The sequence below is a fragment of the Pezoporus flaviventris genome, unplaced genomic scaffold, assembly GCF_033815535.1.
Source record: "Pezoporus flaviventris isolate CSIRO_AGI_PZ_B2104156 unplaced genomic scaffold, CSIRO_AGI_Pfla_v1 ptg000006l, whole genome shotgun sequence".
In the NCBI taxonomy this organism is placed as follows: domain Eukaryota; kingdom Metazoa; phylum Chordata; class Aves; order Psittaciformes; family Psittacidae; genus Pezoporus; species Pezoporus flaviventris.
In genome coordinates this window covers 7,430,574-7,447,107 of record NW_026892554.1, presented here as the reverse complement: position 1 = coordinate 7,447,107, position 16,534 = coordinate 7,430,574, and the positions used below count along the sequence as shown (strand labels likewise).

The 16,534-nt window shown below is 43.1% G+C and overlaps 2 protein-coding genes across 11 annotated transcripts in view; both read right to left on the bottom strand.

The window, feature by feature from the left end:
* AKAP13 (A-kinase anchoring protein 13) overlaps positions 1 to 16,534 on the bottom strand; it is a 468,794-nt gene that overhangs the window by 117,511 nt on the left and 334,749 nt on the right. The gene's annotated exons all lie outside the window — the stretch shown is intronic.
* The window catches only part of AGBL1 (AGBL carboxypeptidase 1), a 285,379-nt gene that overhangs the window by 236,456 nt on the left and 32,389 nt on the right, over positions 1 to 16,534 (bottom strand). For both annotated transcript variants that reach the window (XM_061446754.1, XM_061446753.1), the window contains exon 6: positions 3,288 to 3,325. In XM_061446754.1, coding sequence (XP_061302738.1) covers positions 3,288 to 3,325 — 38 coding nt within the window. The remainder of the gene's footprint in view (positions 1 to 3,287; positions 3,326 to 16,534) is intronic.

The window sequence follows — 16,534 nt, the reverse complement described above, 5'->3', positions numbered from 1 at the left end:
ACTGGCTGAGGAACACCTTCTCTATGTCCATAATCTGAGCTTCTACCAATAGAAAGATTCAGCACTGCAGAACTTCTGTTCCTCTGTTATTCACCATCTCTATCACTGATCTTCGCTATGTACATGGGACAAGGACAACCAAGGTCACTCTTGTCTTGCACTGAATTTCCAAGCATTTCTTCCTTGTTGTGGATCAAGCACAAGTTTGTAGCAGTCCATCAGTTATTTCTTTGGACAGGCTTGTACTTCTCTGAAACACAAGAGCAACAATTTCCCAGGTACAGCTGGAATGGTAATTTTTCCTTACACTGATGCCTTCCATCCTGGCAGATCTTGCTTCTTGCAGTTATGCATCTGCTAAGTGGGCATTAGCATCAGGAAAGAGAGGCCAGAAAGTCTCTAGGCAGCCCCTGCCCTGCAGATGGACAGTTTCAAGTAGAGGCTGTGGAAGCCTGAGGAGCTGAAGATGTTTCTGAAATTCATCGGGGAGACACACTGCCATCTGCCTGCTCCCTTTAAAACTACTGCGTGCTTTCTCGTTGCAGCTCGTTGCCGAAGAGGAGCACTCACCCTTCAGCACAACCTCGTGTATAACCATAACCACAATGATGACTTTGGGCTGAAGCACTTAAGGATATGAAAACCCTATAGAGAGACACTCAGGAATGAGTGTGTTCTTTTCCCTGTTTTATAGCCTTCACCCCCAGCACAACTGCCTCTCACCATCATTTTCCAGCAAGCCACCAAAAAAGCTCACAATAATCAGTCCACTAATTCAGTACTGTACCACATTCGAAGACTCCTGTGTCCTATTTGATTGTATTCCATCTAAAACATGCTAAAAGGCTTCTGGGCGTCTTGGTGTGCACAGTTTTATCCCTTGTTTCAAGAAGCAGTTTTCAAGTGCTATAATATTCACCAGATCTTATTTTTAAGAATCCCTGCACCATTCAAAGGCACTAAGGTCATGGGCTTAAATAAGTTAACTGTGACAAACAAAGCTGTCCTGACACAGTCGTGAGAAAGAATTCAGCTCTTTCCCAGTCATAGTGAATTTATCTCTGGAAGAACCAGAGCCGTTTTTCGCATCTCCTGACCCACGCCTCCCAAAAGACACAGCCTGCTCATTTGTATGCAGCTACCAGAGCAGTCCATTCTGGAAGCCTGGAGCTTCTCATATCCTGAGAAGGACAAAGAGAAACTAAAAGACATTCTTGACCAGTCAGCATCAGACTGCAGAAAACTTCAAAGAACACAGTCCAGGCTGACTTGTGGGCTGCGATGCTATATTTGATTGCAAGTATTGGCACTGTTTCCCAAATCCCAGTTCCAGTGCCTTAAAGAACATGAGCTGAAAACAGACTGTGTTGTTTTCCTAAAATCACTTTTCCATGGAAGCAGTGTTGCTGTAACAATGTTGTTTGGTTGTGAATGATAAAGGGGAAAAGGACACGTTACAGCAAACTAGGAAGTGTGTCTCAAACCAGAAATGTCTTTCCCAGTCAATGCCTTTGCAATGGTCAACAGTAGAAATGAACATGAGAACACCCATCTGTATACAGTGATCAACCAGAGTGACAGTGGATGGGCTGTTTTGCTCAATAGGCCAAGTCCTCTCTGAGTTCATTTTTGGTTTTGTACCTTCTGTGCAAGCACCTGGAGCAACCAGAGGGATCATTGTGTTCTTCCAGTACTGGGAACCCTCTATGAACTTCCTAGAGCAAGAACCACCCAGGATGCTTTCGCAACCTAAATTGGTTGGAAAGAGTCATACAGAAAATTTCTGAGAGTAAATAGCTTTAAAACCTCATTCCAGGAGGAAAAGGGCTGGGAGAATATGGAGCTGAATCCAAAATATCCCCTAGATCATTCTCAGCTTCCCCACTCCAACTTTCACATGTGTTTACAACTCCCCAGAAGACTACATTTCACAGCTTCCCTTGGTAATTACTGCCCCACTTCTATACGCTGTTCTCATTTCTAGACCCAGAACAAGCCTCCAAGTGGAAAACTTAGCCTATAAATATCTTGGGACAACAGAATTTCACTTCCCATTTCTAGTACTTACCATAAAACAGGAGCACAGGAGAAAAGCTCAAGCTGCCAGATGAGCTTTCGGCTCTTGCTCCACTTTTCCACACTTCTCTGTGTATTTCTTCCTACTCTGAAGGCTAATTTTGCTTTTGTATTGCAGGCAGCTGTGTCAGAGCCCTACAACCCCCTTATTAAGATTTAGTGCCCAAATTAGAAGGTCTTTCCTTGTTGCAATAATGTGACCTTTAAATCTAGGCAGCAAGGTTAATACTGAGGCGTTATTTCAGAATCCATCACTAGAGCTGCTGCAGCTCAGACACGATCCCGTTGCAGTGTGCTCATTTAAGCACTGCTTCCAGGGCTACAATTTTTCACAAATGCATTTATTCCTAATACTATGAAAAGGAGGGGGGGGGGGAGAAGAAAGAAAGGGGGAAGGGAGGGAAGAGAGAGAAGGACGATATGCCATTGTGATTTATTGTGGAGTAGATTGCCTGCAATAGTAGAGGGCTCTTTCTTAATCAAAGCTTTATTAAATTCTGGTAATAAAAAGCTAAGTGTTTTCAGATGGGATAAAGGCCAAAAAAAAAAAGGTAGCATGTTTATTTCTGGAACAATCATGCCAGCAGTACATGACCAAGAACCCATGTCAAGGTCTTCAAGACCCCCAGCCAGCTAGCCCAGATGTTAAGCAGAGCCTGCCATAGCAGGGCTGTACCCCGGCAATCACTAGGTCTCGGCCCTGCCTGCACGTTATCAGACCTGACAAGCTTGCAAGGGAGAATTAAGGTCATTTCTTCTGGACTGCAGGATTTTTCCAAGCCTTTGCCAACAAGAACATTGTTACCAGGTAAGCACACAGTGCAACAGCACAGGACAGACAGGTCCTGGCCTCACTCTCCAGCGATGCTGCTACAGAGCAATAAGCATTTGTCACTGGCTGGAGAGGTTCCTCATTTCTTCCACTCTACAACCCCCAGGACAACCACTATTCCCTAAATACTCAAATAAGGGTCTAGTCTGGCTCCCACAGCAGCTTTCTCCCTCACACTTTTCTCCCATAGAGCTGTGTGCACACACAGCTGCAGGAGTCCTAGCTAGACCTATAGGGAGCTACTGCATTACTGCCTCTCTTCTAAGCAGGGCTTTTTGGGAATGAAGGAAGAGGAGATAGCAAGGGAGAACGGGGTTCATTCTGTCCAGTAGCACAACAAAGAAAGAAAAGTCAGAAAGAATATTAAAAAGAAGCTTACTTGATTTCAGCAAAGCTGCCAGAGCCTCAATGGCTGCCCTGGGGAAAGAAGAGAGACGGAGAAATAATGTCAATTTCCTCAATAATTTTTGTAACCTTCATCTTCAGTGTCTTCTGGGCCAGGCTCCCCAGATGGCCTAAATTGACAGCTTCTGATGGACTTTGACAGAACTGCAGTGTTTTACACCAGTGGAGGATCCAGTCTCTGCAGCTGACTCAGTTATTCTAAAAGACCATTAGCCCTCTAGCTTTAGTGTTACACTGATTTGTAGTGAGCATTAAATTTAAAGCAACACCCACATATCCAAAGTAATGAAGGAAGTCATTTAACTGCTGCCCCAGAGCTACTTCTTTGTATCAGAGATTCGGCACATGCCCACTCCAGACACCAGCACTTCCATCTACATCAGTAGATGGTAATTTCTGCAGTAAGTTGGGACATCCATGTCAGTATTTTTAGCCAAATTCCACTCCTTTCTCTGTTTTCCCCAAACAAGATTAACCCCTTCCATCCTTCCTCCCATCAGCTTTAAGTGAAAAGAAAAATTGATTTCTTTTAATTACAACGATGTTTTACATTGCAGAGGCATTTAAAGGCCTCCAGTCAGATCAGGACTTGCAAGAAAGATGCTAAAGCTCTAGGGGAAGACTGCTAACCCCATGAAGCTTAGACAGTAAGTAGCTAGAGGGGAAGAGATACACAGAGAGATTTCTGTTGACTTTCTGTCTCAACCTCAATGTGCAGGTAAAGCAACTCAACCTGCCTTAGCCCTGGTTTGAACAGGAGCTGGTCACTAACGTTTGCATCTTAAAAAGCTGAAGTGAGGCATCCTTGTTCCTTACCATCCAGAGGCAAGTTCCTTCCTCTTGTGGTGTAATCTCCATCCCACTAGCCCCACAAAAGACTTTTTCCAGTTGTATTCTGCTGGAGCAAGAAGATCCGTGTTCTAACCTGCCTTACTGCTGTTAAGTTTCAAGTGCCCACAGCTGATTAAATATGTACAGCTACAAAAGCCTCCATGCCCAAGGATTTCTTAAAATGTAATCTGTTTACAAAGCAATCCCCAAATAAAATCACATTAACTTCCATCCCGAGCCAATTATCATCCTGCAGCAAAAAAAAAACAGGTAATTTTTCTCCCCAAGCTGCTGGTTGTGGTGTGTCTTAACAGCAGCAGAAACTAAGGAGGATTCAAGAGCTGGCTCTTGCTTATGTTAGATCAATTACCTACATCATTCTTTCACTCTAGGTCATTCTTAGCATTCATACCTATGTCATTCTTTCATAACGAATCTGACGGAATTCGACAACAGCATTACAAACAAACTGAAAAACAAAAATCCATCCAGAGCATCTCCCAAAGCTCAAAGTCAAGTATTATCTTGTAAAGGAGGCTACCTTACATACCTACATCTGCAGGCTTAAGGGGATGTCTCAATCACATGCCAGAAGAGTAGAACAATGAAGTACCACAGTGTTTCTTGCTCCAAGCAGAAGAGATCTAAGGATTTCCTGTAGGCATCTAGTTTACTTTAGAGGTGCTTGAGCATTACCAAAGAGTTTCATTAGAGCTACACCATGATTATAATGGGAACACTTGGCAGCAAACTTCCCATTAAACAAACAATCAGCAAAACTGGATTTTTCCAATACTTTTTTTGTGCCTGTAAAATCAGATACAAAGAATTTTATTCATCTTCAGACCTCACAAACCATGAGCTCAGATGTATAAACTTCTATTCCCACTATCTTTGAGTCCCCATTGTAATTCCTCATCTGCTTGCCCCAGAAGACCTAAACTCTTCCTGGCTGTAGCACAACTTACCCTTCAACAGCCTTAACCACCCCATGTCACTTATCCAGGCTTGGAGGGAACTGGTCTGCTCTGACTCTGGAGATAAGAGCTATTTGTGGTTCTGATGTGACCTGATCAGGCAGGTTTGCAACTGCTTTGCTTGTAAATCTGAGAAACCCAAGACTATCATAAAGATGTAGGTAAATCCACCCAGATGGTACTGTAGGAGGGAAAGCTCAGACATGTCCTGAAAAGAATTGAAGGTGGTATCACCTAGATCCCACCATCACCACTCAGCAGAACCAAATCTTTATAGTCACCGCCTGCTTCTGAAGCAACGCTATAGACCTGCAGCTGTAGCTGGCTGGATTCCCCAAATCCCAGGCTAACAGCCTAGATACATCCTCATCTCAGTCCATGCCTGTACACAGTACAGCAATACAATTAAGTGGAACCAAACTAGTACATTTCATCTCTTCAAGTACTGCAATTTATCACAGGGATTCTGGCATAGGTTATATGAAGTGTACTGTGCATCCCACAGCATGTACTCTACAGTTAGTCATAAGTAGGTGCGGACCCAGTAGACTGACCTCAATAGTATGCATTGCTTTAGAGCAGACTTTGAAAGAAAAATATAATTAGAGACATGAGGGTAAACTGCAAAACAGATAAAGTAGGTTTAAGGGATAAAATGGACTTAGCAAGAGTAGATCAATCCAGCCTAACTTGATATCTTTGTTTGATGAGTGATTTTTCTAGACAAGAGAAATGCATTTGATCTAATTTATCTGTACTTCAATAGAGCATTTGATGTGGTGCCGCACTGGAAATTATTAGCAAAGCTGAAGAACACAGGGATTAGTGTAGGAATTGCACCATGGGTAAGGAACTGGTTAAAGAAGCAATGACAGGAGTTGTGCTGAAAGAAAAATTATTGGTCTGGAAGGAAAGTATGTGTGGAAGTCCTCAAGGATGTTTTGAGACCGATCTTATTTTATCTTTTCATTAATGACCTTGGCACAAAAAAGTCAGAGCATACTAACAAAATCTGCTGACTGTGTGAAGTCAGGAGCTGCTGCCAATAGCAGGGAGTTCAGAATACCTTTCAAGAGTAGCAGGATGTTCTTGAGTGCTAAAGCAATAGAAATGTGTTGAAATTTAATAGTCAAAGTGCAAGGTTACACATTTAGGCTTTAATAGGAATCGCTGTTATGAGTAGGGGCTCATAGTTTGGAAATGAGAAGAAGGACTCCCTGGATATATGAGGCCATTAGAGGATGAGGACAAGCACGACCCGGTAGGGTGACAACTGTGAAAGGACAGATCAGGTCTCAGGAAAGCCACAGCCAGTGAAGAAAGGAAAGCATGAATTTCATACAAGGCTTCACCTGAACAGCTGTGAGCAGTGTTCAGGAGGAACCATGCAGAAGAGTGCTAAGGAAATCATTATGTTAGAGATTTACCTCAAGAGGAGTCTTAAAGACCACAGTTTTGTCACCTTAGCAAAATGATGGTTAAGAGGTGACTTGATTGCTCTCCATAGACACACTGTGTGAGGAAGAAGTAAACACTGAGGGAGGCAGAGAACTACTTAAGCTAAAGAACAAAGCTGGCACAAGAACAAATGGATATAAAATGGCCATGAATAAAATTCAACTAGAAATTAGGGGATGGGTTTTAAGCACTGGAAAATGAAGCTCTGAAACATCCTTTTGGCAGCAATGGGATGAACAACCTAATGACTTTGAAAAGGGAGCCTGAATTGCTTATAATGGGACTGTTAGGCTCAGTTGTCAATGAGGAAAGTGTCTAAAAAAAGCAACCCATGAAGTTGCTTTAGGGATATAACACTGTAGTCTTATATCCCTAAATTTTAATCATAGACAAAATAGAAGTGAAATGAGAAACAGGAATTCCAAGTACGAGGTTCATTAACCAGACCAGAAAAGACGAGCCGCACCAGCTTAAGCTGAAAAGCCAAATGGTCCAAAGGAAGCATGTAAGACCACAGCAAAAACGGTGCTAGAACTTGCAGAACAGGCTCATAATCCAGCAACCTGCAGTCCAGAGATTTCATAAGCTAGCAGTGGTGCCTTGAGAAGGCTTTTAAGATCTCAGTTGATTTTGTGTCCATATAGTTTTCTGTGCATTTTTGAACTTATGCTAACTTTTAGCATCCATAATTATCCTGGGAAAGGAGTTCACACCTAAATCATGTCAAGAGTTATCTACCTGCGTTTGTTCTAAGTTTGGACTTTAAATCAGCATTGTAATTTACACTTTAAGTCAGCTGTCAGCAAGTATCCCCAGAATATTATTTATCTTTGATGCTGACCAAATTCAAACATACAAAACGCCCTATGGAAAACAAATAAGTTGTAGAAGAGAATGCACAACAGACTTTCACCAAAACCAGGAGCAAGCTTACAGCAAGCCAAGCAAGTGGTCTTTGTGATATCAGCACCTCTTAATACCACATGCCAAACCGACAGCATCTTTTCTGCTATCAGACGATATAACGACATGATTAAGCCTGGGACAGGAAGACAGAGAGAAAGGAGATAAATTGTGCATGAGAGCATGGATGGGAGAGAGGGAAGATGGGAATAGGAGGAAAAGTTTAAGAGCACAAGAAAGATAACTTGATGAGCCATATGCTCAAGCAGAGAATTTGATAGCATGCCCAGTGTAGAACTCTGCATTTGTCTCAAAAAGGAATGGGGGGGGGGGGGGAAGAAATAATTAAAAAAGCTGCCAAATCTGTCCAGATGCCTTCCTCTGATTTTTTGCTCTTTGTGGAAATACATTAGTAAAACCTTAGCTGTTTTGTCAAACCCAGCGTATCTCAAAGGAGATTTACTTCTATATTAAAAAGAAAGAAAAAAAAAGGATGTATAAATAAAGTTGCCCCATCTTAAAAGGCACTATAATAAATGCTGATCCATAATCTCAAAACACATTAAAACCTCCCTGTAGTAGCAGTTGAGACAGCCACTCTGAAGAATGGAAATCTTTGAAGTGTTTCCAAGTCAGCAGCTTGGATATCTGGGCAGCAGTACAGCTAGCAGACAGACAGACAAATGCAACTTCCAGACCCTGTGCTTAGGAAACAGGAGCAACATAGGAAAAACTCCACTTCCCAAGCCAAAGCACAATTGGATTAGCCACCAGAACTGCTTTTGTCTGGGCTGCTAGAAATCCCAGACAAAGAAGCCTTATGCCTGGATCACCCTTTCAGATCTGAGCTTCCAGGACACCATTACTGGAAATCACTGCTGACAGAGGAGACAAAGCCAGGATCTCATAGGTTTTCTTCTCTGCTCTGCTCTCAACTCACAGGTTGTAGTGCTGGGCAGTAGGATGGACAATGCTTGTTCCAGCCCAGTATCAAATAGAAAGACTGAAAATAAAAAACTCACTACAGAAAAGATGCATGGTGGACTACATGAAAGGATTATGGGTTTTAAGACTTATAGAACATACTGGCATTGGTGCCTACCTGTTCAGGACCAGCTTGGAACTGTGGACAGGGAACTGCAGAGAAGGCAAGGACTGAACACAGAAATGATGCGACAGGGTTCTGCAAATCAGTTTGCAAATAATTTAACCAGCCTTCCTTCTCCTGTGAGATTGTACCTTTTACATGCTTAAATATGAAACCTCTTCAAATTATTGAATGAAAGTTAATGATTTGGTGCTTCATTAAACACCTCTTCAACGTGATGCCTGAGCTAATTCCTAAAGGCAATCGCACTTGGATAATAAAGACATAAAGCACTATATTTATAGAAATGTAAGGAAGGGCTCTGTCCCTGCCAGGCAACCTGCATGCTCTCTCCTTTTACCCTTCGCCCTGCTATTTCACAGTATACTCACTTGTTGCTGTCACATTTATTTATATCACAGGCAGCATGGGGCAGTGACCATGCAATAAATATTTGTACAGCATCTTCACAATGGGAACCCTGACTGAGGGCTTGAGGTATTACAGCTTACAGGCTTAAAGCCCCTAAGCTTCCATAGCCCCTGTCTCTGAGAGGAATTAAGTGTCCTTGAGTGTATGTATAGTCTGGCTGCATTTTGCCTCCAACCACTGGGACTTGTACTTAACTACTGGAGTTTATACAGTCACTGAGCAACTCACTTAAAAGACAATTTCACATTTGACAACTGAGAGACATTTAGAAACAACATGTAGGCGCCACAGCAATAGGTGCTTTATAAATTCTACCAGAAGGTAGATCTCATCTGAGACAGATGCCTTGAACAGTCATTTCCCTTGTGGCCCAGGAATACAGATCTGCAGGCATTTGCACAGTGATTTGTTTTGTTTTAAAGGCTTAAAAGCTCTTGGAAATATGGGTGGGAAGAAGCTGCTTATGCCACTGGCATTTTCATGGCACTTTTGGTCTAGGACTTACACAAAGCCACCAATCATCATGTCCAGTTTAATTCCAGCTTGTTAGCTAAGCATTATAACCTACGCTAAAGGCAAAGCCTGCTCACAGTGCAATGTCTCACACGCTGCCAACAGGTGGAGTTCAGAGATCCAGCTGTTGTGCACAGATGTGCTTTCAGTGTAATACTCAAGGAAAGGGAATAAAAAAAAAATAAAAAAAAAATCACACACTCCTTTTCTAAAGGTTCCTTCTGTTCCAGTGACCAGCTCTTTTTTTTCCTGGAAAAGCACACACCGACCTTGATACAAATACACATCTTCTAGGAAACTTATTCTTTGTGATGCAGTTCGTTTTGCTGAATAAAACGAGTGAGCAAACAAAAAGGTACAGAAATTAAATGCATACTCAGCAGTATTTCCTCTCCATCTTTAAAGATTTATATGGCTATTAACTCTAAGAGGAGAGTTGTGAGAAAAACGTGGGCACAGGTGCCAAAGTCAATGCTAATAGCCAGCAAGACTTAACAGGAGAAGGAGCGATGATGATTCATTGCTTTTGAACCCTACAACAGATCCAGGAGCAAGTTTTCTTCTGTGTTGCATTTTTGGAGAACACATTGACTTCAGCTCAAAGGCACACTGCTCCTTGTAGAGAAGTTATAGTTGTGATGTGGAAACCCCAGGGCTAAGTCCTCTCTTGTTCTCATGTCTAATACAATAAGCATATCTCAGTTCCCAGCTTCAGCTCAGTGTATGAACTGTAGCATCATCCAAACATCTCCATGGAGCTGATTAGGTTAAAAATCAGTGGAAAAGGTATAGCTTCCCAGCCTCTTTTATCTCTGCCTCCCAGAAAGAGGAGTCAGTCCAGGGTTATCCTCCAGGCATCCTAACAAGTACCCTGCTCTCTCTTCTTTGCAAGAGCTACAGGAGAGACAGCTGTATCTTAAAAAAAGAAATCAACCTATTCTTTAGCTCCAAATTAAATTAGCTTCAAAGTAGTAGCAAAGAACAAGGTACATGAAATACACTTAAATCCAAGCCAAAAAAGTGCCCAGGCATTTCTTACAGCATGGCGCAGAGCTGGCACTGCTTCCCCAGGCAGAAGCTGTGCCTCAGAAGAATTCCCATTCCTTGTCAACTCCCTCTCCAGGGTCAGATGTCACCAATACGGCTAAGGCAGGCTGTGACAGATTGTCATTTACGTCAACATGAAAGGGCTGGAAGGATCACGAGCAGACAGGATTCTTAACAGATCCATCACCCAGGCAGTTTTAGGCTGACAGTGTGAGAATCCAGCTCTTCCACCCAAGAGACACATGTAGGGGACTGAGAGAGGGGCTTGATGCTACCCTTGATTGATTAAGAGGACTGACGAGGATACTCCTGGAGGCCACATCTTCTAACAAGTACCAGCACAGCCCTATAAAACATCTCGTACACAATGAAAACATGTCAGTGAGTGGGGTTAAATCCCTCTCCTTTCCCCAGATGACTCTTCCAATGCCAATACAGCTACGAGTGAGAAAGAGCCCAGTGGTCTGTTGGCTCACTCTTTAGTTGTCAATTTATTTGTAGCTTATCAGTTCACTATACCAGACAGCTTTTGCTCTGGAGAGCCCAAGGATTGACATGCACATTATGCTCATGGCAAGGTAGGTGCTCAGTGCACAGAGAGAGACCCAGCCCCATTCTGCTTCTGGATTGCAAGGTTTTCTGAATACGTTGTACACACAGAGTAAGGGCAGGGAGAGGAACACAACCCACATACCTGGTGAAACCCTGCAAACTGCATGGAGCAGCATGCTTGGTGACATACCCAGGAACCCTAGGCTCGAATCTCAGCAGGACAACTGTGACTTGTCCTTGTCAAGAGAAATTGGTACTTTGCAATTTGGGAGCTTGATGGGGAGCTATAAAGGAGAAGGGAGAGCTTAGGGGTACCCAAGACTTTGTGATGCCGGAAAATAAGTCTGCCCTCATGTTATATTGCCAGCAAACAACTGCAAGATTTTGATCTTATGAATACTCTCAGTTGCTGGCAGTGGTATCCAAGGGCAGCTTGTATTGCCGTGTCACTGCTTGTGCCCAGAGCTATTTGATAGCACAGAAGGGAGGCTGGTTTCAAAGTAATCAAGACTAAGAGCTGTAGTTCTCCCTGACTACTGGTTAGTACAAGGTAGCAGTCATCTCGGGATACAACGTCTTTAAAAAGCACTTTGTAAGGAAAAGTGCTCTTGCGCTGTAAGGCAGCACTGTTTGAAGTAGCAACCTTTACTGCATGTAACTAGGCTGCTGCAACAGATGGGAAATGTGAGGTTTCATTTCAACCGTTCCTGCAGTTTTTTTGCTTAGGGTTGAGGTTTGTTTTGGTCTTTTTAACCAAAGAAAAGCATCTTTCAGGGAAATTCATTTTAAAAATACATCCAACTTAAGAGTCCTGAAAGCAACAAGAAATATGGAACTGAAGGGCCGAGAAAGCACCATCTTCTGTGATCTGTACCAAGAAATAAGGGTGATTTGTGTGGCAGCCTTTCCTTTAAGCAAAAGTCAGATGTTTCAGAATAAAAAAAAGGAATGACCGATATTGAACACAAGATGAAAAACAGCGTTTGTTCTTTTTAATCTGATGGTACTGTTTCCATACTACAGGGCTCTAGCAATAGATTCATCAGTTTGAGTTTATATGGCACTTCACTTTCCCCTCCAGTCCTATTCAGACAAAGCACATCCATAAAGTCCACCCAAAGGAAATTTAAAGCTTAAAACCTTTAGGGATGAAAGCTGACTTGCAGGGTTTCTTTGAATACACCAAAGCCAGAAGCATTTCAACACTGGAATCATTCTCTGTGTGCTGCATTACAAGATGCAGCTTGGGCGGTGGTGAACTGGCAATAGTGTCATAACAGAACCCTATAGCCCTACTCAGTTCTGCCTGTAGTAGGGCTATGGTTTGAATGTGTGAGTAGCTGTTTACACATCAGTTGCAGCTGACAGCACAGTGCTACAGCCACATCTGCAGTAGGGAGTAAGTGGAAAAAGATAATTGTTGTTAACTAATCTTCCTGCCTGCAAGACCTTCCATTTATCAGTCTCCACATGCTTCCCAAGTAGGTAAGCATCGTTTCCCTTGTTATGCAGATTGGTTAGGCAGTTTCTATATATTGCTCTTACCCAAATCCCAAAGGATTGTGATTGAAGTTAGAATATCCTGAAAGACTCACATGCAAGTGGAATTTCGGCAAAATATGTAGAAGAAACTATGCAGAAGCTGTCAATAAGTTTCTCCTGTTTTCCTGCTAACCCCACATTTCATCTCTTCCAATGACTGTTCCTTCACATACATAGACCTTCAGCACCAAACTTACTGTGAATTGGGAACTTTACAATTTGTTGGTCCTAACTGATGCTGCTGAATATGAGCATGCTTGGAAATACTGGGATATTCCTCTGTAAGCCACTTGTACACACAATACCGAGGTTAACTGGTACTATTACATGATTCTCAAATTGAGAACAGCACATAAACATGCTTGAGAAACACAAAGTAACATTCTCTTACAGATCCAGGTTAGGCATCTTGACTTGAATTTAAAAGGCATTTTCACATCTAAACACACAGCTAGCACTCAGCAGGGTTTTTCAAAGCCCCTTTGTATACTAAGGTCAGAATTACCTTTTAACTGTATGAGTGAGGCCTTTAACCTGCCGAGAGGCTTTCTGTTATGGTTACATTCCCTTTCACGTTCACATACCTAAATCTCTCTGAAAACCCAGCTGTTCATTCAAAAAACTCAGGCCTCACTGCCCCGAGTCCCTCCAGCCAACACCAATATCCAGTTTATAGGAAATGTTTAAAGTCTGTCTTGTATGCAAAAGAAATGCCAGCTTTACCCACTACGTGTTGTCGAAACAGAGGGCTGCAAAACACATGTAGAATGATGCAGAAACATATAGTACTGACTAGTTTTGCCACAGGCAAGTACAGTAATCATGAAGTCTTTGGGAAAATAGATGTTGCAATTGCAGAGCAGGGAGAAAAGTGTATTAACTTGCCTGGGATTTTCAATAAAGGTTTAGCAGGAAAAAAGCCATCCTGCTATTTGCCTCCCTCTGTCATTCTGTGTTTTCTGTCTTGCTTGATAGGTGGGAGGGGGAAACAGGGATACTGCTGTATTGAGTAGCAGGCACACAGATACACGTCTTTGCATGCAAAAGAGCCAAGGTGTGGGAAGTTAACAGCTTTCACACTGCCCTACAGCAGCTTTTTGGATATAAGAGCTCCATGCTGTGATAGGAAAGGCAGAAGAGTCATCTAAGGACATGTGATCAGGTTCAAACTAAATAGGATGGATGCCTCCTCATTTGCAGGATCTTCTGCACCATCACAAAAGGCCACAGCCTCAAAGAGCAGGAGATGCACCAAAACCCCAGCAGCTGCTGGGATCTGTCCTTGTCCTGTCCTCATCGCTGCAGCTCAGGCAGGACAGAATGGGAACATCTTACTGCAGAGAAGGTAACCTACAGGCTGCAGGTCAGAAATCAGGCTCTCTGCAACCGCAGTAACTCAAGATATTGAGCATTTCAAAGAAACTGTCTACATAAGGTGGCAGTGGGAATGGCATAAATAGAAGTCCCAAGAAAGAGATGTTTAGTAGGATGCCCAGGAGTCAGAGAAATAGTATTCTCTGCCAGATTACCCATGTTGCTTTCCATATAGCACTTTGCCCAGCTGGTGCCTGACATTAAACATACAGGATGCATTAAGACTTTGGAAGGATGAGCAGGAAGGCTCTAGTACCAGGGGCAGCCAAGGCACAGCCTCATCCCCACATCTACAAGCAAGGATATTTGAGAGCAGGCAGGATACAACAGCCTGGAATGCAACATAGGCCACTACACCATCATGGAGCTTGCAAGGCTGGTTGAAAGCCAACAACTGGCTGGTGTGGCCAATCCAGCCAACTGCAGGCTACTGAGTAGTTACACATGTATAATTCCTTATTATGCAATAATCTGGTGACACCTTGGTGCTGGTTCTTCACAACATTTAGCTAGAGGATTTACAAGGAAGAAAAAGTCAGTAACAAGCCAAAACACAGCAAATACTAGGTTAAATTATCCTGATATTTGCTGTCTGAAAGCTGCAATGGCACGCTGACAAAACTGCAGGGCCTTTTTGAAGCAGTGATTTGCAGAAGCCCAAGTAATAAAAGTTTGTATATTTTTCTCCTCTCTCCTTTCACTGGAAAGCTTCCATCTGATATAATCAAGCCAAACTCTGGGATTTGAAAACAGACCATATCAAAGCATATCAAGGCTGGTAGAACTTGAAGCAATGGAGGTAAATAATTAAAAAGCACTGTAAAAATCCTGAGCATTATCAGGATGGTTCTTTCATGTTCCCTTGCTTTTTCTATGCAGAGAAATCTGGAAGATGGTGAAAGCTGGAACAATACAAATATGTGAGCGTGACTTCCAACAACAACGGAAAAACAAGAGGGAAATGAAGCTTTCAGGCAGCAAAAGCTGTTGTGCCATTGCAATGTGTACCCTAAGGCCCACAGAAAGCCCAAACTAACTCTGTTTAACACAGGAGAGGAAGGAGACACACGGAGTAGGTGCATCAGATATGGGATGATTTTCTCTTTGCTCTTGTTGCAGCCTGACAGTGAAAGCTTGGTCTCAGAGCCATGACCTTTCCAAGGTTTACACTTCAGGGGAAGTTTTCCATTCCCAATTCCAGAGCTGCAGCCATATTAGGAGTCAGCAGCCCTGTTCTTCCTCACCAGCCACTTCCTCAAGTTTTCAGGTTCTCCCCTCCATGTTCCAAGCCCTGTCTCTAAACACATCCCAGAGCAGCTCAGCTCTGGTTTATTTACAGATTTTGCTGGCATTGCTGCCATTCCAAGTGTTGCGCTGCAGATAAAGAGACCAAGAAGAGCCCTGCCAGTGTTAGCAAAGCCAGAGATCTGGGCTGCATCTGTAGCACCGCTGTCGCAGAACTTGCTGTCCCCAACTAAAACTCATTTCACCTGCACTGGTTAAATACTCAGTACTTACTATTTCTCTTTTCTTTTCTATAATCACTGTGTGATAACTACTCCATAAGAGCCTGGAAGAGACTGTGAAAGACTTTGGAGCTCTCTCCCTCCTGGAAACAAGTCAGTTGTGTTGCTTCTGTATTGCTAAAATCAGCTATCCTACTACTGCTACAGCTGGTGTGGCTTCAACAGTGCAGTCAGGGCAGGGAATCCTAGTGTGGAAATGCTGTTGCTAACGGCTTTGGCACCAACCTATAACTCTGCTCAGGGCAGGTCTAATCGCTGTTGTGCTTTAAAGCCACTGATAGTTCTAGAGACTGGCTTATACACCTCACCTGCCAGCACTGATGGAGCTGGAATAAAGCCACAGCAACCCCAGGAAATTCTTTTAGGGCTGTTTTTCTTGTGAGGCAGCATCGGGCAAAATTGTTGCTCTAGAAGCTCTGCACCAAGACTTCATTGCTGTTTCCATCAAATTTCCCTTGTCTACCTTCGGACTGAAAGCTTCTGTAGGGAGGATTTCACAGCTGCTTTCAACCTCCTTCTGGGTGGGAGGAGAAATGGCAATGAATCAAGTGAAAGGCAGAGGAGAGGAGGCTCCTGGGGTTTCATATGTGCTGACACACGAGTGAGTGCCCTCAGCTTTATCTGCTCCCTCTCTGGCCTCTATCAGAGATTCACGTCATTACCCAACTAATGATTTCCGAGGAGGGATTCTTTGTCTCCTTGACACAGGAAAAATGGACACGGGCAAACAGGAAGGATGGGCACCCGTTCATCACCTTTATGAGCAAATTCAGATAGGTTTTGCTTAGAAATCACTTCCTTCCAGTCCCAGTCCCCCAGACCTGTCTGGATGATGCTTTCTGAAACCTTTAGCACTTTACATCCGCCTCAAACATGCTTACAAGGTCACACAACCACACTGCTCAACCCTCTCCTTGCTCTGCCAGCTTCACATTCACTCCACTTCAACTGCATCCTGTCTGACCATAACCTTTGACAA